Consider the following 22,157-nt stretch of genomic DNA (forward strand, 5'->3'; position numbering starts at 1 on the left):
AAAGAAGAAGAGAAATCCTATACTCATTAATAGCCAATCCTCATTCCTCTCTCCAATCTTCTAGTCTCGGACAAACAGTAATCTAATTTTTGTCTCTAAGGATTCATTTCTTTTGGACAGGCTACATTGACATATGAAGTTTTGACTTAAATAGATTAGTTAATATATATATGTTAATTTTCTTTTTCTTTGTGGTCCTGGAGATGGAACCTAGGGCCTCAAGCATGCTAAGCACTCTATTGCTGAGATACATCCCCTACTCTATAGTTTCTTGTGTGTGTGTGTGTATGTATGTGTGTATGTGTGTGTGTGCGCACAGGGCCTTGTGCTTGAAAAGCAAGTACTCTACAACTGAGCTATATCCCCAGCTCCCCTATAGGTTCTACTTTTGATGGATGGATAGCTTATCACGTTAGCAAAAATGAAAGAGATTTAAAACATAGTACCTGACTCCCACGAAAAGTTATTTTAGGCTCAAGTGATTTATTTTAGCTTTTCTTTAACTAAAGTTGATCTCTTATTAGACATCTTGGGGACATTATTTCTAGCCTTAGAAAAATTAAAAGAATTAGGAATGCAGTGAATAAATGACAATAAATGAGATAACCTAGATGAAATGTACAGAGTCCTATAAAAACAATTAAATTTACAGAAAAAAATGAAAGTCTGAATAAACTACAATGAACAGAGAGATGGAACTAGGAAGTAAAAAAATTCCCTAAAAGAAAAGGTCCATCCCAGATGGCTTCACTGGGGAATTTGACCAAATATTTATAGAATCAATACCTTTTCTTCATAAACTCTTCCAAAAAGTAAAAGAGGAAGCAACTTTTGCCATCTCTATGAGACCAGTATTATTCTGATACCAAAACCAGACAAAGATATGATAAGAAAAGTATAAATCAATATCTCTTAAGAATGTAGAGGCAAAAATCCTCAAATTCTAGTAAACAGGAACTAGCAACACATAAAGGGCAATACACCACAATCAAGATTTATCATAGGAAGGCACAGTGTTAGCTTTCCATCACTAGGACAAAATCAAAAAGGCAGAAAAGTTTATTTTGGCTCATGGTTTCAGTCCATGGTTGCTTGACCCTATTGCTTTGGGCCTGTGCCTGCATAGTACATCAGGGTGGGAGCACATGGTGGAGAAGGATTGTTCACCTCATGGAGGCCAGGAAGCAGAGAGACAGAAAGGGACTAGAGCCCCACATCCCCTTCAAGCCACACCCCCAATGACCTAACTTCCTTCCATTAGGCCCCACCCACTAAAGGTTCCCCCACCTCCCCGCAGTACCACAGGTGGGGACTGATTCATCATCACCTGAGCCTTTGGGGGTATTTCATACCTAAATTATAGAAGGAAGGTTGATTTAACATTTGATAACGAATTAATTTAATATAGCATATTAGGGTTCAGGATGTGGCTCAAGTGGTAGCGTGCTTGCCTGACATGCGTGAGGCACTGGGTTTAATCTCAGCATCATATAAAAATAACATAAAGATATTATGTCCACCTAAAACTAAAACATAAATATTTTTTAAAAATACAGCATATTAGAACTAAGGAAAACACATCATTGCCTCAGTAGATGCAGGAAAAGCTTTTGACAAAGTCTAATATCCTTTCATAAAAAAAACATGCAACAAAGTAGGAGTTTCCCCTACCTGATACAGGGCATCTATGAAGAGCCTACAGATAATGTCAGAGTTAATAGTGAGTTTCTGAAAGATCAGGAAGAAGATGACAGTGTCCACCCTGTTCTACATTGTACTGAAGAGTCAAGGTTGATTAAACAAGAAAATGAAATAAATCAAATCTAGAATGAAAAGGAAGAAGCAAAACTATATCTGTTTGCAGATGACATGATCTTGTATATAGAAAATCCTAAGAATTCCACTGAAAAGTCAGAACTCTAGCACTAATCATTACAGAAAAGCAAAGATACTTTACCACAGTGAAGTTATCAACTCATACCTACCAGGATGGTCATTATAAAAACAAAACAAAACCAGAAATTAACAAGTGTTGGTAAGAATGTGGACAAATTTGAAACCTCATGCATGGTTATAAGTTTAAAATGGTGCAGTTGCTATGGAAAACAGTATTATGGTTCCTTGAAAAATCAAAACTACAACTACTATGTGATCCAGCAAACCCACTTTAGGGATTTGTCCAGAATGACTGAAATCAGAATCTCAAAGAGATATTTGCATTCTCATGTTTATTTCAAAATTGTTAAAAACAGGCAAAAGGTGGAAACAGACTAAACATCTGTCTAATGACAGATGGATAAAGAAAATGTGGCATATACTTATGAGGGACTATTCAGCCATAAAAGAAGGAAATCCTGTCATATTCCACAATGTGGATGAACCTTGAAAACATGCTACAAGACCCAGGAGAACAAATGCTGCATGATTTCACTTACTAAACTAGTCAGACTCAGAGATAGAAAATAGATTTGTGGTTTCCAGGAGATGGGGGGAGGGACAAATGAGAAGTTGATGTTCAGAAGGTACAGAGTTTCAGTTGTGCAAGATGAAACAGTTCTAGAGATCTAGAGATCAACCGAATAACATTGTGCTTATAGTTAGTACTGTACTGTACATTTAAAAACATGTTAAAAGGTAGATAATTTTCTCCCCCTGTGATACTGGGGATTGAACTCTGGGGTGTTTTACCAATGGGCCACATCCCTGGTCCTTTTATTTACTTGTTGATTTTTAATTTTGAGGCAGTGTCTTGCTAAATTGCTGAGGCTGGCTTCAAACTTGGGATCCTTCTGCCTTAGCCTCCCAAGTAGCTAGGATTACAGGTGTGTACCACTCACCCAACTAAAAGGGGGAAATTATGCTGTATATTTTACTATCATAAAAATGGAATTAATTAATGAGAACAGAAAAAGTTGCAGCATACAATATGCAGGTCAATATGGAAAAATCAGTTGTATTTCCACATACTTGCAATGAGCAACCTAAATGGAAATTAAGAAAATAACTCCATTTACAATAGCACTTCCCAAAATAAGATACTTAAGAATAAATTTAACAAAATAAGTACAAAATGTATACTCTGAAAATGTCAAATAATTGTTGAAATACATCAAAATCTAAAGAAATGGAAGATTTAATATTATTAAATAGATCTATAAATATAATTTTGCTGGGTGCAGTGGCATATGCCTACAATCCCAGTGGCTTGGGAGACTGAGGCAGGGGGATCACAAGTTCAAAGTCAGCCTCAGCAATTTAGTGAGGCCCTAATCAACTTAGTGAAAAACCTGTCTCAAAATGAAAGATACAAAAGGACTGTGGATGTGGTTAACTACTCCTGGGTTCAATCCTTGTTATAAATAAATAAATGAATAAAACACAATTCCTATCAGAATCAGTGGCTTCTTTGTAGAAATTGACAGTTGGGTCTTAAATTCATATGAAAACTCAGGGGACCCAGAACAGCTACACGAGTCTTTAAAAAGAAAAACAAAATTGAGGGACTCACACTTAAAAAACTTACTACAAAGCTACAGTGTGGGACTGGCTTAAGGACAGACTCAGATTAATGGAGTAGAATCTGGAGTTCAGAAATAAACTTATGTATCTATGATAAATTAATTCTGGACAAGGGTGCAAGGCAATTCAATGAGGGAAACAATAGTCTTTGAGCTGGGTATAGGGGGCCAAGGCAGGATGATTGTTAGTTCAAGGCCAGCTCGGGCAATTTAGTGAGACTCTGTCTCAACAGAAAATAAAAAGGTCTGGGTAAGTAGCTTAGTGGTAGAGCACTTTCCCAGTATGTGGAAGGCCCTGGGTTCAATCTCTACCATGGAGGAGCAAAAGAAGAAGAAAAGGAAAGAAAGGAAGAATTGAGGGGCTAGGGTTTTGGCTCAGCAATAGACCACTCGCCTAGCAAGTGTGAGGCCCTGGGTTTGATCCTCAGCACCACATAAAAATAAACAAACAAATAGAATAAAGATATTATGTCCATTTATAACTAAAAAATAAAAAAAAGAATTGAAGAATAACTTTGAACAAGTGATGCTAGGATATACATATACACAGTATACACAATATAAAACAATGAATTTGGAATCCCTACCTCACACCATATCCAAAAATTAACTCAAAATAGATTTTTAAAAGTCAAATATAAAAACTGAAATATAAAAAATCTTAGAAGACAATTTACAGGTAAGTCTTTATGTCCTTGAATTTGGTAATATTTTCTTCCATATCTCACCAAAAAGCACAAGCAATAAAAGAAAAAATAAATTGGACTTGATCAAATTTTTGAATTTTGTGTTTTCAAGGACACCATTGAGAAAGTAAAATACAACCTATAGAACAGGAGAGAATATTTGCAAGTAATATATCTGATATTAAATTTGTATCCAAAACATATAAGTAACACTGACATCCCAATAATAAAAGGCATAATTCAATAAAAAATGGGCAAAGAATCTGTATGGACATTTCTTCTAAAATACACAAATGGCTAATAAATGCCTGAAAAGATGCTCAACATTTAGTCATTAGGGAAATGTGAATAAGTAACAGAATGAGAAACCATTTTAAATCCACTAGGGTGGCTGTATAACTTAATCTAATTTGAAAGTTAGATGATAAAATGTGTTGGCAAGCCAGGCGTAGTTGTGCATGCCTGTAATCCCAGCTGCTTGGGAGGCTGAGGCAGGAGAATCGCAAGTTCCAGGCCAGTCTCAGCAACTTACTGAGGGCCTAAATAACTTAGGGAGACCCTGTCTGTAAATAAAATATAAAAAGGGCTGGTGATGTGGCTTGGTGGCTAAGCACCCTTGCGTTCAATCTCAGGTACCAAAAAAAAAAAAAAATTGTGGACAATGATGTGACAACATCAAACCCCTCTAAGGTGCTAATAGAGTTGCAAAATGGGAAACAATACTATCTCCCAGCTCTTAAAATCAGGCAGTTCTATTGGAAACAATATAACTAAAAAGAAGTTGCAAGGGAAAGTTTAATTTGTTGCAAGATTGATGGGAATGTTTGTTGCGAGATTGATGGGAATGTATCCAAGTTTGTAAAGTGAGAGAATATGGCTTAGAATGCTGACCACAGTGGGCATTTCTGAGATAGCTACAGTTGCTTGTGAAATCTGTGCTTGTAGAGAGGCAGCCCACTTCTTTGGGTTCGATAACAAGGTGACAATTACGAAGTCACCCTCTCCTCTTCAATTACTAGGATAGCCAATGATAGGCATAAAAATACATTTATTGACTGATTAAAAAAGAAAAGTCCTGGCCTAGAGGGCTTCAGCAAAACCTGAACAAAGGTGTTCAAATAATGTCATGAGGAATTTGTCTTACCAAGACCTTGGCTGCGTTAGTTTCATTTTCGGGGGGGGGGGGCCTCCTTCTGCCATTTTGTCAACCAGAGCAGAAAGAAATCTCTTTCCCAGTAGTTCCAGCTCCTGGTGGTCTTGGGAAAACATTCCTCAGTTTATAATGCGCCATAAATCCTTCTCTAAATTGATGACAATGGGCAGGAGGAGGTGATAGTGTGTTTTCAATGGCCAGGAAATTAATGGCCATGGAGACAGAGGATGGAATAGCCATGAAACAAAATGGTGAAGGCAGAGTGTGCACAAGTTAACTGTTTCTTAACCATGCTGGAAAGGAGAGGATTGATTTTTATTGAATGCCAACCACATATTGGGTCCTGTGATGGGAAAATGAAACAGTCTGATAGGAGATCTGGACACATAGACAATTATATCTGATTTATAAGTGACAATGGTAGTTTTCCTTTGGTATAACAAAATCCCAGAGGCTGGGTAATTTGTGAAGACAAAAGGTCTATTTAAATTCACAATTTGGAGGAGGGAAGTCAAAAAAGCCTGGCCCTTGCTCTGGCAAGGGCTCTCTGACTGCTTTATCTGATGGCAGATGGCATCAAGGTGGGAGTTATTTGTGGGAGGGAGGCAGCAGCCACCTGGTGGGGCAGGAAGCAGGGGTGACTGGGGAATGACCAGGCTTGTTCTTTTATAGTGATCCTGCCACTAGAACTAACTTAATCTCTTTGTAGGGCAGCACCTCCAATGACCTCCCACTGGGCCTCACCTTTGAAAGGTACTGCCATTTTTCCACATGACCATGCTGGGGATTGAGCTTCCAGTGCATGAACCTTTGGAAGACAAGCCATATCCAGACGGTAAGGAACCATTTGAGGAGTGGTAGTATGTGTAGCGGGTGTCAGGGAAGGCTTCACGGAGAGGGACATCCTGATCTGCATCTTAAAGGATGGGTGGGATGCACAGAAGTTTAGTGGTTTAGAGGAGGAAGGGATCTCGGGCCCAAGCCAGGGGCAAAGAATAAGTAAACCAGAAACCAAAACAACAACAACAACAACAAAAATGGAGCCAGTGTGGTGGCATGCCTGGGGACCAGCCACCTGGAGGCAGAGGCAGGAGGGTCACTTGAGCCCAAGAGTTCAAAGCCAGGCTGGGCAACATAGGAAAACCTGTCAAAAAAAAAAAAAAAAAAATTGGCCAGAAAAATCCACATCCAAACCAAAGACCATTTTTAGTTTTGCTCACACGACATTTTTAGAAGTTTTAGAATTAGCTGCCAACATTGAAAGATCTGGAGCCTTCACATGAAAATCCCTAGTTTTTAATTTATCTTGAGAAATCAGGTTTGACATTCCTGCATGGCGATGAAGGTCACTCTGTATCAGACAACCACATCACCTGCCTTGTCCTCCATGGTGGGTCAGAGACAGCTTCAAAGTCTTTGCAACTGTCCACAACGACAGTCCCCTCCCCATGGACTCGAGGACAGTCCTGCAAGTGTTTTACCAACAGAATGTGACAGGAGTGATAGAAATAGTTAGGCTGTGACAATTGCTGGTGGGGCACCTCTCAAACCCCAGAATAGGGCTGGGAGAGTGTCCACCTTGGGAGCCACCAATGGGGCATGTGGGTCAGAAGCCAGAAGCACAGGGGGCAGATCTGGGCCCCAGAGGCAGGCGGGGAGTTGTTCAGCAGACGTGGTGGGGGTGCCTGGGGAAGGGGCAACTTGACCCTTGACATGTCCAGCAAGGGAAGAGATGCCCTGAAGGGGATCAAGAGAGAAAGCTGGAGAGAGGAAGAGGACGGGGAGAGCAGGTCCCTGTTAGATTCCAAAGGAGAGGTGTTCAGAGGCAGGGAGCGGTCAGCAGCTTCAGGTGGCCGCCAAAATGTGTTTGATGTGTGATCAGGAGATGGTTGGTGGCCTTGGCCATGGCGAGTCTCTGTGGCAGCAGACAAGTAGGTGAAGAAGCAGTGGAGGGGGAAGTCAGACTGGGTGTCAACAGCTCTTTCAAGAAACTTGAGCGTGAACTGCAGGGGTGAAGAGGAAGTGGTTCGGGGTTGGCAGGTCCCTGCCCCGTGGGAGACCTAGAGTGTTTTTAAACACTGAACAGAGGGGATCCTTGGACAGGGCAGTTGGCGGTGCAGGAGAGGGGCTACGCCATGGAACATGTCAAGAGGAAATGGGAAGGACTGTCCAGGAGGGCGCAGGAGTCAGCCTGGGCCCGGGTCGGCCTCTGCCTCTGGGGTGATGGCCCGTGGCAGTTAGAGAAGCCGGAGGTGAGAGCTGGTGAGGACAGAGCGGCTGGCACAGTTCTCATTTCGCTTCTCCATAAAATAGGAGCCGAGATCATCTGGTGACAGCGAGGAAGGCATCTGCAGCAGAGGGCTGGTGGAAGCGGCCATTGAGGTGGACTTGGGCTCCAGCCTGGAGACTTTGACCTCCTTCCGTGCCTCCTGCTGAGGGCCACAACTGGCTTCCGGATGTGACAGTCAACGCTGAACCTGCAGGTCGAAGGAAGACCATAGAAATGAGGAGGCCTGGGGGCCCCGGAGCTGGAAAACCTGATTAGGCCCCCCCCAGGCTTAGCCCACTTCATCTGCTCTTAGCCTGCGGTCGCCCATGCTGCAGATGTCCCCAGAATCTATTACTATGGAGGTAGCTTTGAGACTTGCTCTGCTGTCTGCACACAAGGCCACCTTGTTAATTAACTCCTTCTGTGGTGCACAACTCATCATTTCTGGGGCTGGAGCTCAGGCCGAGAGTAAGCCCAGCGAGCACAAGGCCTGGGTTCAGTCCCCAGCACCACCAAGAAAGCTCAGACCTCATCATTTTGGCCATTGGCATCGTGCATGGCAGGCAAAACAGGCCTGGTGTGGTAGCAGGGCCAGGCCACCAGAGCGACCACTCACACAGGAGACCGTTGCTTCACTTGTAGACTGGTGTGGGTTTTATTGCCTACATCAGCAAGCTTCTTGAGAAGGCCCTGGTTGAGGTCCCTCGTGATCTGGGTCCTGCTGACCTTTCTGGCTTGGTGGCCCTCCCCATCATGCCAAGTCCCTGAGGCGCCAACTGTGGGGCAGGTCTCACTTTACCCTAAAGTGCCATAACTGTTTCTGCCTTTATCTGAAAGGCTTTTCTCTTCCCCCTCCCTTCTCTGCTTGGCACACTGGCAAGTTTAAGCCGGGTACAGTGGTGCACGCCTCTGACCTCAGCTGCTGGGGAGATCTTGAGTTCAAAGTCAGCCTCAGCGATTTAGCGAGGTACTAAGTGACTCAGTGAGACCCTGTCTCAAAATAAAATATAAAAAGGGCTGGGGATGTGGCTCAGTGATTAAGCGCCCCTGAGTTCAATCCCTGGTACCAAAAAAAAAAAAAAAAGACCCAGTTTAAAGCCAGGTGTGGTGGCACACTCCTGTAATCCCAACAACTTGGGAGGCTAAGGCAGGAGGATCACTTGTTTATGGCATGCCATCCATCCATCCGTCCCACCACCATCTCTGATGGTCTCCTCCACCTCATTCCCGATTGCCCTCCTGACTTGGCTCCTCCCTCTTTTTGTGAACACCGGAGCTGTAAGAGGTCCCAGGATGCTGCAGCCAGACTCACAGGTCTGGGTCAGGCAGGCTTGGATGTTGAATCAACTTCATGTGACCTTGGGCAGGTCATTTATCTCCTCTCTGCATTGATTACTTTGTCCCTAAAATGGGGATAAACAAATATCTCACAGAGCTCTGTGAACAACCCCATGAGGGGTTGTTCCTTGGTGTGGCACCTTGAAGTAGTGTGGCCTGGACCTGTCAGGATGCTTCACTGTAAGAACCTAATTTAAAAGTTTTCTTTTACACTTAGCTGGTTTGGATGAGGATCCAAAGAGAGTCTACGTGTTACAGTTGGTGAGCACAGTTCTTAAGACTCCATATATTTTTCTTTTATCTCATTTTAGTGCCATTTACTTTATTTAATTTTTAACTTAATTTTATTTTAATTTTTGACAATGCAGGAACGTAGAACCATGGATTTTAGACAAGCACTCTGCCTCTAAGCTACATCCCAGCCCCCCTTTTTTTTTTTTGGGAGGGGGGGTATCAGGGATTGAACTCAGGAGCACTCGACCACTGAGCCATGTCCCATCCCTATTTTGTATTTTATTTATAGACAGGGTCTCACTGAGTTGCTTAGGACCTCACCATTGCTGAGGCTGGCTCTGAACTTGCCATCCTCCTGACTCAGCCTCCCAAACCGCTGGGATTATAGGTGTGCATCACCATGCCCAGCTAGGATGGTCTATTTTGATGGTCATTCATTCCTATAAATTTTTCTGCATTCTAGATTTAAGTAATTGCTTCCCGATGGTGTTATTTAACCTGTTCTTCTATCCCTTTTAATTCCTATAAACTAATAATTAAGTTTGGATGACTACATTCAAGATGACAGTGATTATAATGATTCTGGCAAGAACAGGGTGAAGGTGGTGCTGCATATATACTGCGTCATAGCAGGAGATACAGAATGTCTAGTCCTACTTTTGGTGATGGTAAGATTGATTGATGGCTCCAGATGCGCAATGGCACATGCCTATAATCTCACTGGCTTGTGAGGCTGAGGCAGGAGAATGGCAAGTTCAAAGTCAGCCTCAGCAACAAGGCCTTAAGCAACTCATTGAGACCCTAAATAAAATATTAAATGGATGGGGATGTGGCTTGGTGGTTAAGCCTCCCTGGGTTCAATATCCTGTACAAAAAAAAATTTTTTTTTGATTGAGGGAATATTTCTTTTCCTGGAAATCATGGAAGTTTAAACATAATCAGGGTATTATGAAGGTAAGAAATTATTGCTAAATATTTTGGGTGTAATTATATATTATATTATGGTATTGTGGTTGGATAAAGTAAAATTCCTTGTCTGACATACAACATGGTTGAATTTCAAAACACGCTGAGTGAAAAAAAAAAAAACACAACCAAATCCAGATCCATACTTATTGATTTCATTTATATGGAACATTCTGGAGCAAGCAAAATGAATCTATAAGTGACGAAAAACAGCATGGGTTGCCTCAGCAATGGTGGAGGCTGGAGACTGACTGTGGAGGAATTTTGAGGGTGATGGAAACATTTTGTATTTTGAATGTGGTGGTGATTGCATGGATATGTACAGCTGTCAAAACTAATTGAATCATGCACTTAAAATGAATGTTTTATTGTATGAAAATTAAGGTGTATTTTGATGTTTGTGAATAAAGTTGATTTTAAAAGGAAATAAAATTACAACTAGAATAAAAAGAATTCATTCTAATAGCCACAAAACTGTAATATGCCTCTGAGGGGAAACTAGTAATAAGTGACTAAAGATAAAATTATATTCAAGACAAAGGAGAAGACCTACACATACAGATAATGGACAGTGTTCATGGGCAGATGTCTCAACGGTTTTCCCAAATTACTCTATAAATTAAATGTTTTGTTGAAAGAGCTGAGTTTTTTAAGTTCGTATCTGTTACTAATAAATGCTGAAGTATTTAAATTGAAATGGCATAATGTTTGGTATTTGGCTTAATATGTTCAAAGAAAATAATGTGAAAGAAGAAATGAAGAAATCAATATTTATCCTATGCTGAGAACTGTTGAAGCTGAATTGTTGAAGGGGTACAAGAGAGTTTATTATATAATTCTTTTGATTTTATATATTTGGAATTTTCTATAATGAAAGTTTAAAAGTGTAAATGACTCAAAGTTTTAAAAATAGGTAAGATAAAACCTTATTTCTCCCAGAAGTTTTTTTTTTTTAAAAAAGAAAAAATCTAACTAAAATTTAGTTAAAAAAAAAAGAGCAAAATTGAGCAAGAAAGGAAATTTGTTACTTCACATAACAAAGACTTGCTTCAGGTATAGTGGATCCAGGTCTCAGATAGTGTCCTTGGGGCTCTGGTTTCTTCTCTCCCTTTCTTGGCCCTACTGGCCTCTAGATTGGTTCTGTTCTCAGCTTGCTTCAGTTGAAGGTGACATGACTATTAGCACCTCTTAGACTTCTATTCTGAGCCACTCACAGGAAGCTCAAGTAAAGGCCTAGAATTAAGTTGCAGGGCACTGTTGGCCTGGCACAGATCATCTGCATTTATCTCTCTAATGTCAGGGGTGTGTCTCATTAGCCTCTGGGTCCCCTATACCCAGCACACTGCCTGGGACACAACTGGGTGGATGAATAGACGAGGAAAGTATGGAAAATACCAGTCCTTTCATGTGTACACAGAGAGCTCTGCAGATGAGCAGAAAACTCCCAGGAAGTTGGAGGAGACCACGCACTTGGGGGCACTGTGGCCATTGCTGTCTCCATTAGGAAGGCCAGGGTAGAGGGGCAGGATGCCAGCGCTCACGTGGTGCTCACCTGCACAGCTCCTGGCATTCACTATACATTGTATCAACTCATCCTCAGACTATATAAAGTGAGATGGAAGCTAGGGTCCCCCAAGGTCCTCTGACTCCACGCTGCTCTGCAGTCTCTTTAGGGCCAGACACAACAGAGAATGCACTGGGAACCTTGCTAAGGAGTTTGAACTTTGCTCTTCATTTTGGTCTGTCCATCTTTACAGTGCATCTGGTTCCTTGGAAGGGCCTCTGCTCCTGTCTGCCTATAGAGCAGGTAGACTGGTCAGAAATGACACCTGCAAGTGCCAGAAAGTTAACTGAAACTTCTTGGCTTATATGGAAAAGTTATTGCTTTATATAACAGCAAATTTAAGGGGTTCAGGCACAGCTTGATCTAGATAGTCAAATGTCTAGAATATGTCTTCATGTCTTGCTTCTGCAGTTCTCTGCGTGGGCTTCCCTGGCCAGCTTTTCTTATGTGGTGACAAGATGGTTGCTACTAGTGCTGTGATTACATCCTTACAGCTTACTAACCCACGTGGAAAGAGAGCTGCTTTTTCCCAGCAGCTCCAAGATGCCTCTGTTTTGGACTGCAAAGGCTGGAATCAAGCATCCAGCCCTGAGACAGAGCAAAAGGCTTGCTGTGGCTGGGGAAGCAGGGACCATGGGCTCCCCCGAGACCCTCTTCCTGAACCTCATGGACAGTCACTGAGGAAAGGTGATTTCCCCAAGGAAAATCCAGGAGCTGCCACCAGGAATGGAGCGATGGTGAGATGCTAGGTTGGCAGCAGCCAGACAGGCAAATGCCAGTTCAGTGCCCTCATATGGAGGCATTGGCCTCTACCCAAACACAGGGTGAGCTGCGTGGCACGGTCCTCGCCGCCTACAGTGGATCTTGTGTTCTGTGGACATCTGCTTCCCAGAACTTCCTCCCACTGGCCTTGCGTCTGTCCTCTGCAGCAGCCCTGTGCTGGCCGCCCCCTTCCCACGCTGAGGACCAACTGGCATTTGAAAGCAGCCTGAATCCGTCCCAGCTTTCTCTCTTCAGTCTCTCTCTCCAGACTCACAACCTCTAGGGCAGGTCTTTCAGGTCCTTCAGCATGTGCTTCTGCTCTGTGTGGGCACAAGACCCTGCAGAGCTAAAGGCAGTGTGCCTCACTGTATCTACTACTTAGGGGCTGTTGTAGGGATTAAATGAGCATGGTATAGCCAGGTGCAGTGGTCCTGGCCTGTAATCCCAGTGACTTGGGAGACTGAGGCAGGAGGATGACAAATTCAAGGCCAGCATGGGCAACTTAGCAAGACCCTATCTCAAAATAAAAAAAAAATAAAAAGGTCCGGGGATGTAACCCAGTGGTAAAGTGCCCCTGGATTCAGATCCTAGTAACACACACATGAACACACACACACAGAGAAAGGGGTAAAAAAAAGTGAGCAAAATATAGTGTTTAGAACAGTACCCAGCACATAGTAGTCGCTCACTAAACACCAGTTGTTATCCTTGTCACTTCAGCTGCAGATTGTACATCACAGGCCCTGTCCCACTCTTGTTCAGTGGCAGGTTCTTGGGTTCAATACAACCCTTAGGTTTTTACAATTGAATAACTGCAGAACTCTTCCACATACATTATCTCATCTGAATCTCATAACTGAGGAAACTGAGTTTGAGAGGTTAAGCCTCCTGCCCCAAATCACACAGCCGATCAGTGGTGAGGTAGGATTTCTTGCTGTTCCTTGAACTCCTTCCTACCACGGGGGCCTTGGCCTCAACTCTGGTTACTGTTGGGCCTACTAGACAGTCTTCTGGCCACGCCTACTGGCTCTTCCTCATCCTCTCAGGTCCAGCCCCAGTTCTCTACATGACAATGAGAAGCGCTAACATTTACTTAGCACTTGCTATTTTTTTTTAGCACTCGGCAGGGAGGTGCTTCAGACTCTCCTTTGGTTATTTTGGGAAATCATCCCCATAACCGTGTGAGGCACATGTGGCTCAGCTACAGACAGGAAACAGGCTGAGAGAGGTTAGTATCCTGCCCAAGGTCACTCAAAAGTAGTGACAGCCAGGAGCCACACTGGTACAACAGCCTGATTCTAGGCCTTTCTTGCCTTCCGTGTCGCTGCTTCCGTGTGTCCCTGGGAATCCAAGGAAGGGCATGGGCTCTCTCCTCTTGAGCGAGACGCTGGGCGCCTACCTCTGCTTGGCGCCCTTAGGGCCATCGCGGGCTTTTCTCTCCCACCTGGTGAAGAGCTCTTAACCGCGGGAGCTCGACTCATTCGGCCCCGTGGCCCCTGGCTCAAAGCAGGCGCTCCATGACGCCCAGCTACTTCGTTTGTCCCTCGCCCCAGCCCTATGCAGCAGGAGGGCAGGGTGCCCCGGGTGAAGATCTGAGACCCAGAAAGGCCCAGCGACTCCCCAGGCTACCCATTAGTCCATTAGGAGTCGCGACCAGAGCCCAGCTCCCCTTGAGTCTGGTCCGCGCAGGGCTGTGCCTCGTCCGGCCCCGGCTCCTTGGGTCCCATCCGTGCGGGGGAGAGGATGGCGACGCAGACTGGCTGGCGAGAGCGCGGGCCTTGGAGCTTTCATGAGCCGGGAAAGGATGGCGAGGAGGCTGGGGGCGGCTGCAGGAGGGAAGGAGGAGCGGAGTATTTTTGCATTTGACGTTCAAAGAAGCGCAGAGTCGAGGCCCAGGGCATCTGTTCGGAGCTGGCAGCGCACAGCGAGCTGCTTGCGCTAAGAGGCCAGCGCTGCAGCGGGTCCCGCGCCGGCGGCCGCCTCCGCGGAGGGCAGGGCCAGCCTCTCCCGAGCTCCGCCCCAAAGGGGCGCTGCCACCGGAGGAGGCGGGCGACGGCCGCTTCTCATTCATTGTCTTGACAGAGCATCCTCCACCGGCCAGTCTCGGGCTCCGGCAGCGCCTTCCTCCTCCTCCTCCTCTTCTTCCTCCATTGGGGGGGTCTAGCTCATCTCTCGGCCGCAGGTGAGTCTGGGGTCCCTGGGGCGCGGGGGTGACCGGCTGCAGGGACCCGGCTTCGCTGCCTTGGGCCACCTGTGGGGCCGGCGTGAGCGTGGGAGCAGCGGGCTGTCGGACTGTCAGCCGCACCTGGCTCAGCCGGGGGACAGGGAGCCGGCCCCTCGGCTCTCGAGGAGGCCCCCGGGCTTGAGGACTGCGGGGGGCCAGCCGAGGGTCCCAGAGTGCTGTGAGGTGAGGGTGAAGGGCCACCGCGGCCAAGATGGAGGTGGGCACGCCGGGAGGGGCCGCGGCGCACGGGGGGGCGGGCAGAGGATGCCCAGCGCCGACCTGCTCAGAAAGCGAGGGCCTGGGCGGCGGGGTGGGCGCCAGGGTGGGGTGAGAGGAGCTGCTGCCCCGAGCTTGGAGACAGGAAGGGCTTGACAGCAAAACAAGAAAAGACCAAGTTCCCCTTTCCGTGGCTTCTGGGCCTGGTACCTGCGGTGGGGGAGGCGGCAGGGTGGGGCCATGGCTTCCTGTGCCCCAACCTATGGGGCTGCCCTCTCCCCAGGCTGCTCACTTGGGATTCCTGTCCCTTATTTGAACCTGGGGCTCTTCGTTCATGCTTCTCACCTGCTTTCCGGTAGGCAGACCTGGAGTCTCCTGAGGGATCTCAGCTGAGGCAAGGGGGCTGTGGCCCCGAAAGAAGGGGCCAGGCCCCAAGGCAGAGCAAATGGTGAGACTGGGGAGGTGGACAGGAGCTCTGGGCAGGGTGCCCTCAGCATGGCAGCATAAGCCCCCTCACCAAGCAGAAAGGTGGTGTGATCGGGCACCAGGACGGCACCCTGGAGCCCAGGGAAGCATTGGCAAACCATCCCAGCTGGACCTCAGAGAAGTCAGAGTGGGCCTCTCCCTTCCTGTGTGTGGTTCCAATGGGGGTGGAGATGGCACTCAGGGGCACCTGCTCCTTCGCTCTTTCTGAGCGAAGGCGAGAGGCAGAGGTGTGGGGAGGAGGAGAGGCTGGGACTCGAGCCATCACTGCTTCTGGTGCCCAGAGACCTACTGGGGACGCCATCCTGCTGCCTGGCAAGCCCACATACCACTTCCTCCTGTGTGCCAGCCCTGGGTCTGGAGAGACCAATCTTGCCCCTGCCTTTAGGAGGGTCCCCATGTGGGTGTGAGAGAAGTGGGCTCTGACACAGTAGGAATGAACCCACCCTCCGGGCACCCGGGCTGGTGCCCCAGCATTGACACCATGGGAAAGGAAGCACTCTGCATCCTGAGCCAACGGCACGCACCTGGTGCCCCACGCACCCGGCTGCTGTAGGGCTGAGGGTACAGGCTTGAGAGGGGGCTGAGTGTCCCGAGGGTGCGGCAGGTGGGCCGTGGGTTAGACAGGAGGATGGGCTGAGAAGCATTAGTGGCGTCATGGGCAGCATGCTGTCGGCCATGGAGTGATGCCAGGATCCTAAAAGCCGGACTGAGGGGGAGGCAGGGACCACTGTAAGGTCAGAGTTCACCTGAAGGGGGAAAATTCTCAACCCCTGTGCCCCTAGGATGAGCCGGCAGGTGGTCCGCTCCAGCAAGTTCCGCCACGTGTTCGGACAGCCAGCCAAAGCAGACCAATGCTACGAGGATGTGCGCGTCTCACAGACCACCTGGGATAGTGGTTTCTGTGCTGTCAACCCCAAGTTTGTGGCCCTGATCTGTGAGGCCAGTGGGGGAGGGGCCTTCCTGGTGCTGCCCCTGGGTAAGGTGAGCCGCTGGAATCTTGGGACAGCAGATGTCCTCCTAGGAAGGCCTCTGTCACCGATGGCACTGGGTGGGTGGGGGGACTGAATAGGTGATTGTCACTTAGCCTTCCTGGACCTCAGTGTTGTCATCTATGAAACAGAGCCAGGCCAGATATGGCTCCCGCTCTCTCCAGCTCCTGTGTGCATGGGTTGTGTGGAGCATGAAGCTCATGGGGCACCAAGAGAGGGCCGTATGGAGACCTGCAGACCCAGGGCCAGGTCTCCCAAGTCTCAGCCTAGGGCTTTGTCCTCCTGGAAACACAGGGAGGGCTGGGATAGCACCTGAGACTTGGTGAGAAGTAGTATTGGGGCTGGGGACTCCAGGTCTGGGTCTGAGCAACCCGCTGTGCCTTTGGTGATGGAAGAGGCCTCCCTTCTCTCTCAGAGCCATGCCCCTTCCCCCTGCTGTGTGTGACCTCCACCCCAGCACACTCCTGTGTTCTTTGATGGGTGAGACAGGAAGAGGAGATGGGTTCTCAGTTGTTACCTTAAAAGGGCTGATGGAAGCAAACACAAGAGGAAGTGGTTGTCGGGGTGAGAGCTGGGCCCGCGCCCTGCACGACTCTCCACACAGGAAGCCCTGCTGAAGCAGCTGGCCCCGGAAGAGGCCATTTCCAAACCTCTGCTCCTGCCTGGGGGCCACTGATGGCAGACTTCCTTGGTCCCTCTTCATCTGGAAGGACACATCCTAACAGCTCCACCATGGACACAATTCCCTGGAGAACCCCAACCTGACCCCTGACTGGTCTAGACCCTTAGCCTGATGTGCCCCTGGAGACCTCACTCAGGGAAGCGGGGGTGGGGATGCTGGCCCTCAGAGCCAGCATAGGGTAGGGACAGAGACAGGAAGGCCATGGCCAGGATCTCACATAGCATGGCTCCCCACACCCTATGCTATTTGCGACCAGCCCTCCTGGGATTGGGGCAAGGAGCGCAGACCCCAGGCCCTGGCCCACCTCCCAGGAATCCCACAGCCTGTTCCTCTGCAGGGGTGTGAAGAGGTTGGACTGGGTTTGGAGGGTCAGAGTGCCTCCACCAAAGGCTCTGCTGTGCCCTCTAGACTGGACGTGTGGACAAGAACGTGCCCACAGTCTGTGGCCACACAGCCCCTGTGCTGGACATTGCCTGGTGCCCACACAATGACAACGTCATTGCCAGTGGTTCTGAGGACTGCACTGTCATGGTGAGTGCCGGTGGGGGGTGCTCAGGTGCTGGGTAAGACTCTAGGATGGAGCCAACATTCGGAGCCCCAAAGACTCACTCACCGCTTCTTTGCAGGTATGGGAGATCCCTGATGGCGGCCTGACGCTGCCCTTGCGGGAGCCTGTTGTCACCCTGGAGGGCCACACCAAGCGTGTGGGCATCGTGGCCTGGCACCCTACAGCCCAGAATATACTGCTCAGTGCAGGTGCCGTGGGCTGGGAGAAAGGGGAAAATGGGGGGCAGGGCTGGTGGCAGGGAGGTGGTGGGAAGCTCATGGCTTCTGACACAGGGGTGGCGGGATTATGCAGGTTGTGACAACGTGATCCTGGTGTGGGATGTGGGCACTGGGGCAGCTGTGCTGACGCTGGGCCCAGATGTGCACCCGGACACAATCTACAGCGTGGACTGGAGCCGCGATGGTGCCCTCATCTGCACCTCCTGCCGTGACAAGCATGTGCGCATCATTGAGCCACGCAAAGGCACTGTCATAGCTGTGAGTTGCCATGAACTCTGACCCTTGACCATGCGACCATTAGCCCACTACCCCCATCCACAGTACCCCCCAGGGTACTGTACTCCCCTGTCCCCACCTAGGTCTGCTCGCTAGGGTGTGTGGATGGGTGTCTGACCTACCACCACCCTCTCCTTGCAGGAGAAGGACCGTCCCCATGAGGGGACTCGGCCTGTGCACGCCGTGTTTGTATCAGAGGGAAAGATACTGACCACGGGCTTCAGCCGCATGAGCGAGCGGCAGGTGGCGCTGTGGGACACAGTAAGTGCGTGATGGGAAGTAGGGTACACCTGGGCTGGGAATGGAGGCTGGAGTCCCTGCCCTACCACTTGCCTGGCCAGATGGCTCTGGGCCTCAGTTTACCCAATTGAGATGGGAATTTCCAATAGTTGGTCTGGGAGGGTCCTCACCTGGTCACTGTCCAGTGAGGATCACCATCACAGGACCGGACATGGCCCAGCCTGTTCTTATCTCCCACCTGTCTCTACAGAAGCACTTGGAGGAGCCACTGTCCCTGCAGGAACTGGACACAAGCAGTGGAGTCCTGCTGCCCTTCTTTGATCCTGACACCAACATTGTCTACCTCTGTGGCAAGGTGGCTCAGCCAGGAGGGGGTGGGGGCAGACAGATGGGCAGGAAGGGCCTGGAGGAGCTGGACTGGAGACATCTGTTGGTGCTGACCCTCCCTTTGCACGTACCACCTGCAGGGTGACAGCTCTATCCGCTACTTCGAGATCACCTCTGAGGCCCCATTCCTGCACTATCTTTCCATGTTCAGTTCCAAGGAGTCCCAGCGTGGCATGGGCTACATGCCCAAACGTGGCCTGGAAGTGAACAAGTGTGAGATTGCCAGGTGACTGACCCCCACCCCTGATCGGGGCTTGCTCCCAGGGCAGTGCTGACCTGCAGGCTCCAGGCGCTGCTCACCTTCCTGTTTCCACAGATTCTACAAGCTGCACGAGCGGAAGTGTGAGCCCATCGCCATGACAGTGCCTAGAAAGGTGATGGTCCTGTGTCCCTTCCTGGGCTCCAGACTGGGCACTGACCTCTTGGGCTTGCAGGGTGGTATGGTGACATTAGCACTCCCATAACCATCCCTGGCCTTGCCCACAGTCGGACCTGTTCCAGGAGGATCTGTACCCACCCACAGCAGGGCCTGACCCTGCCCTCACAGCTGAGGAGTGGCTGGGGGGTCAGGATGCTGGGCCCCTCCTCATTTCCCTCAAGGACGGCTATGTACCCCCCAAAAGTCGGGAGCTGCGGGTCAATCGGGGCCTGGACAGCACACGCAGGAGGGCAGCGCCGGAGGCCAGTGGCACTCCCAGCTCGGTGAGAGGCGGGCGGGGAGGCAGAACGGGAAGATGGTGAAGTGGGGAAGGGGCTACATGGAGGTGATCAGTGCTCCAGGGGAAGCAGGCTGGTGTCTGGAGCTTTCCAAGGTCACAATGGTGGGGCACTTTGAGTGGGTAATCCAGAGGCCTCAAAAAACAGGACTTGGAGCTGGGTATGGTGGTACACACCTGTAATCTCAGCAGCTCAGAGGCTAAGGCAAGAGGACTACAAGTTCAAAGCCAGCCTCAGCAATTTAGAGAGGCTCTGCACAACTCAGCAAGACCCTGACTCTAAATAAAACACAAAAAAAGGGCTGGGATGTGGTTAAGCATCCTGGTGTTCAATCCCTGGTACTAAAACAAAAACAGGATTTGGGTTTACAGGCTTACAACTCTCTGGGCAGGAGCTGGCTGACAGACAGAAGGGCCCAAATTCTGGGATTCTTGGAAGGGGGTTTAGCAGATGCCAGGTTAATGGGGGACACCAGAAGGAGCTAAACCTAATCTAGTCTGGATTACCCAGGATGCTGTGTCCCGGCTGGAGGAGGAGATAAAGAAGCTGCAGACCACAGTGCAGGAGCTGCAGAAGCGCCTGGACAGGCTGGAGGAGACAGTCCAGGCCAAGTAGAGGGCACAAGGCCTTCAGCTGGGGGAGGCCACTCATAGCCCTCCACTCCCACCCAGGCCTCAGGCTATCATGGCAAAGAAGAAACAATAATAAAATGGCTTTATTTTCTTGTACTTCTCCAGACTCTGATGACTGCTTACCTGGGATGCTGGGCCTGATAAACTAACCTACCTTTGAGCTTCCCCCTTAGCATCCCTGATGGAACTGTCCCCATCAGGGCTGTGGGGGGGGTCCCTCTCTGAATACCCTACAGCACAGGCTGTTGGGGGAACCCACCCACGTTGATGTGGGTTGGGAGCTTGTTCTTTGTTTCCCAATTCCTTCTCAGAACTGGCAGGCCCTTGCTGGGGGTATCTGAGCGGAGGTAAAGCCCAAGTTATTGTGGGGCACAATAATTGTTCAGTATCTCTTGCTCAGGACTTAAGGGTATGTATTTCCAGAGTGGCTCCCGACATCAGAAATTCCCATGTTTACCTCAATTCTGCTGTGCCTAGTCAACCAAAACACCAGGTTGCTCAGGACTGTACTGACACTGCTGCTTGTGGGGACATGATCCAGTGAGCACTGTGCACTGGTCATCTTTCAAACTGCAAACTCAAAGGATAAAAATAGCAAGGCTTTCTGTAAGGAAAGAGTTTAGAAACAGTTTGCTGTAGGTCAGATTGTGACAATCTAAGTCTCCATTTTTGTTCAGAAATTCCCCTTATAGCACTACCTCCTCTTGGGGCCCTTTCTATGGGTTCTGTTGGGGTGTGGCTTCTGTGAAAGGGGGACCTGGCAGGAATAGGTCTGTAGGACCCTACCAAGAGGGGGCTTAGGGCTGGGCATGGTGGTGCATGCCTGTAATCCCAGCAACTTGGAATGCTAGAAGCAGGAGGATTGCAAGTTTGAGACCAGCCTCAGCAACTTAGTAAGGCTCTAAGCAACTTAGTGAAACCCTGTCTCAAAAATAAATGGCTAGGAATGTGGCTCAGTGGTAAAGCACCCCTGGATTCAATTCCTGGTACAAAAAAAAAAAAAAAAAAGTTTGGGGCCAGGTGCAGTAGTACATGACTATAATCCCAGCCACTTGGGAGGCTGAGGCAGGAAGACTCCAAGTTCAAGGCCAGTCTGGGCAACTTACCAAAAACAAAAAATAAGAAGGCCTGGGAATGAAGCTCAGTGGTAAAGTGTCCCTGGGTTCAATCCCTAGCATGCAAACAAACACAAATATAAAGAGAGGACTTGGGAATAGGTTTTGATGCCCAATTCAATTTAGTGGATGATGCCCACTGAACCAGGATGACACAGGGCTATTTGGAATGGGTGTCTTGGCCACAACAGAACTTGGTTCATATCCTGCAAAGACAACAAAAGCTCATTCCCAGCCCCCATGTCATCAGCATGTCACAGAAGAAAGCTATCAGGGTAGAGACTGCTGGGTACCAATGTACAAATGTTCCTGTCTGCATACTCAGGTCTTCAGTCTGTGTAAGCCGCGTGACCCTGCACAAGTCACCTCTCCAGGCCTCAGGGGGGAATCATGGAAGGGCAATCATCACAGCTGGGCAAATGTAATGGTAGATCCCAGCATGGCTGGAGGTTGGGCCTCTTAAAGGAGTGACACTCCTTCTCTGCATTTCTGTTGCACTATGGAGATGATGGGCCCTTCTGGAGTTCTCATGAGTAGACTTACTAGTTTTGGTTCAGGAGAACTTAAAAATTTTCAGGAAATGATCCCTTGGATCCAGAAAGGTTGTCTGTAACCACCATGACTCAGCTCTACCAGCCCATTTTCTCCCAGAGAGAAGCAAGAGAGGAAGGTAGGGGATAGAGGAAATTGACGGACTAAAAAACTAGCTTCAAAAACACAGGTAACAAAGTGGGTGAGATGTGTGAAATGTCTCATTTCTCACTCTTAAAGAGACTTGGGTCCAAATGGTTCACTTGGTGTCCCTCCTGAGTCTCAGAAAACACTGTACAAAGTCCTGCCAACCCATGGTTAAGCCTGATACAGATGTACCTTCCCCAGTTTTGTGCCTTATTTTCCTGCTCTATCCCTATGTCCTA

At 48.4% G+C, this 22,157-nt stretch overlaps 1 protein-coding gene and 1 long non-coding RNA gene across 4 annotated transcripts; both read left to right on the forward strand.

Annotated features, from left to right (window-relative positions):
• The first annotated feature begins 6,070 nt into the window (after window positions 1-6,070).
• On the forward strand, window positions 6,071-10,869 carry LOC144367507 (uncharacterized). Its single transcript, XR_013426962.1, has 2 exons — window positions 6,071-6,192; window positions 7,671-10,869. It is a non-coding gene; the product is annotated as an uncharacterized LOC144367507 (long non-coding RNA).
• Window positions 10,870-14,516: 3,647 nt separating this feature from the next.
• Coro1a (coronin 1A) lies at window positions 14,517-20,221 on the forward strand. 3 transcript variants are annotated; one of them, XM_005323818.5, is made up of 11 exons: window positions 14,517-14,672; window positions 16,199-16,397; window positions 17,496-17,618; window positions 17,714-17,843; window positions 17,947-18,131; window positions 18,291-18,410; window positions 18,640-18,744; window positions 18,857-19,002; window positions 19,093-19,150; window positions 19,263-19,478; window positions 20,004-20,221. In XM_005323818.5, the coding sequence occupies exons 2-11, from the start codon at window positions 16,200-16,202 to the stop codon at window positions 20,106-20,108; spliced, it is 1,386 nt and encodes a 461-aa protein (XP_005323875.2). In that variant the 5' UTR covers window positions 14,517-14,672; window position 16,199; the 3' UTR covers window positions 20,109-20,221. The 3 variants fall into 3 exon arrangements, with proteins under 3 accessions (XP_005323875.2, XP_040132865.2, XP_077880224.1); XM_040276931.2 differs by lacking the exon at window positions 14,517-14,672 and adding an exon at window positions 14,715-14,897; XM_078024098.1 differs by lacking the exon at window positions 14,517-14,672 and adding an exon at window positions 15,091-15,378.
• The last annotated feature ends 1,936 nt before the right edge of the window (window positions 20,222-22,157 follow it).

Source organism: Ictidomys tridecemlineatus, chromosome 10 (genome assembly GCF_052094955.1).
Source record: "Ictidomys tridecemlineatus isolate mIctTri1 chromosome 10, mIctTri1.hap1, whole genome shotgun sequence".
Classification (NCBI taxonomy): Eukaryota; Metazoa; Chordata; class Mammalia; order Rodentia; family Sciuridae; genus Ictidomys; species Ictidomys tridecemlineatus.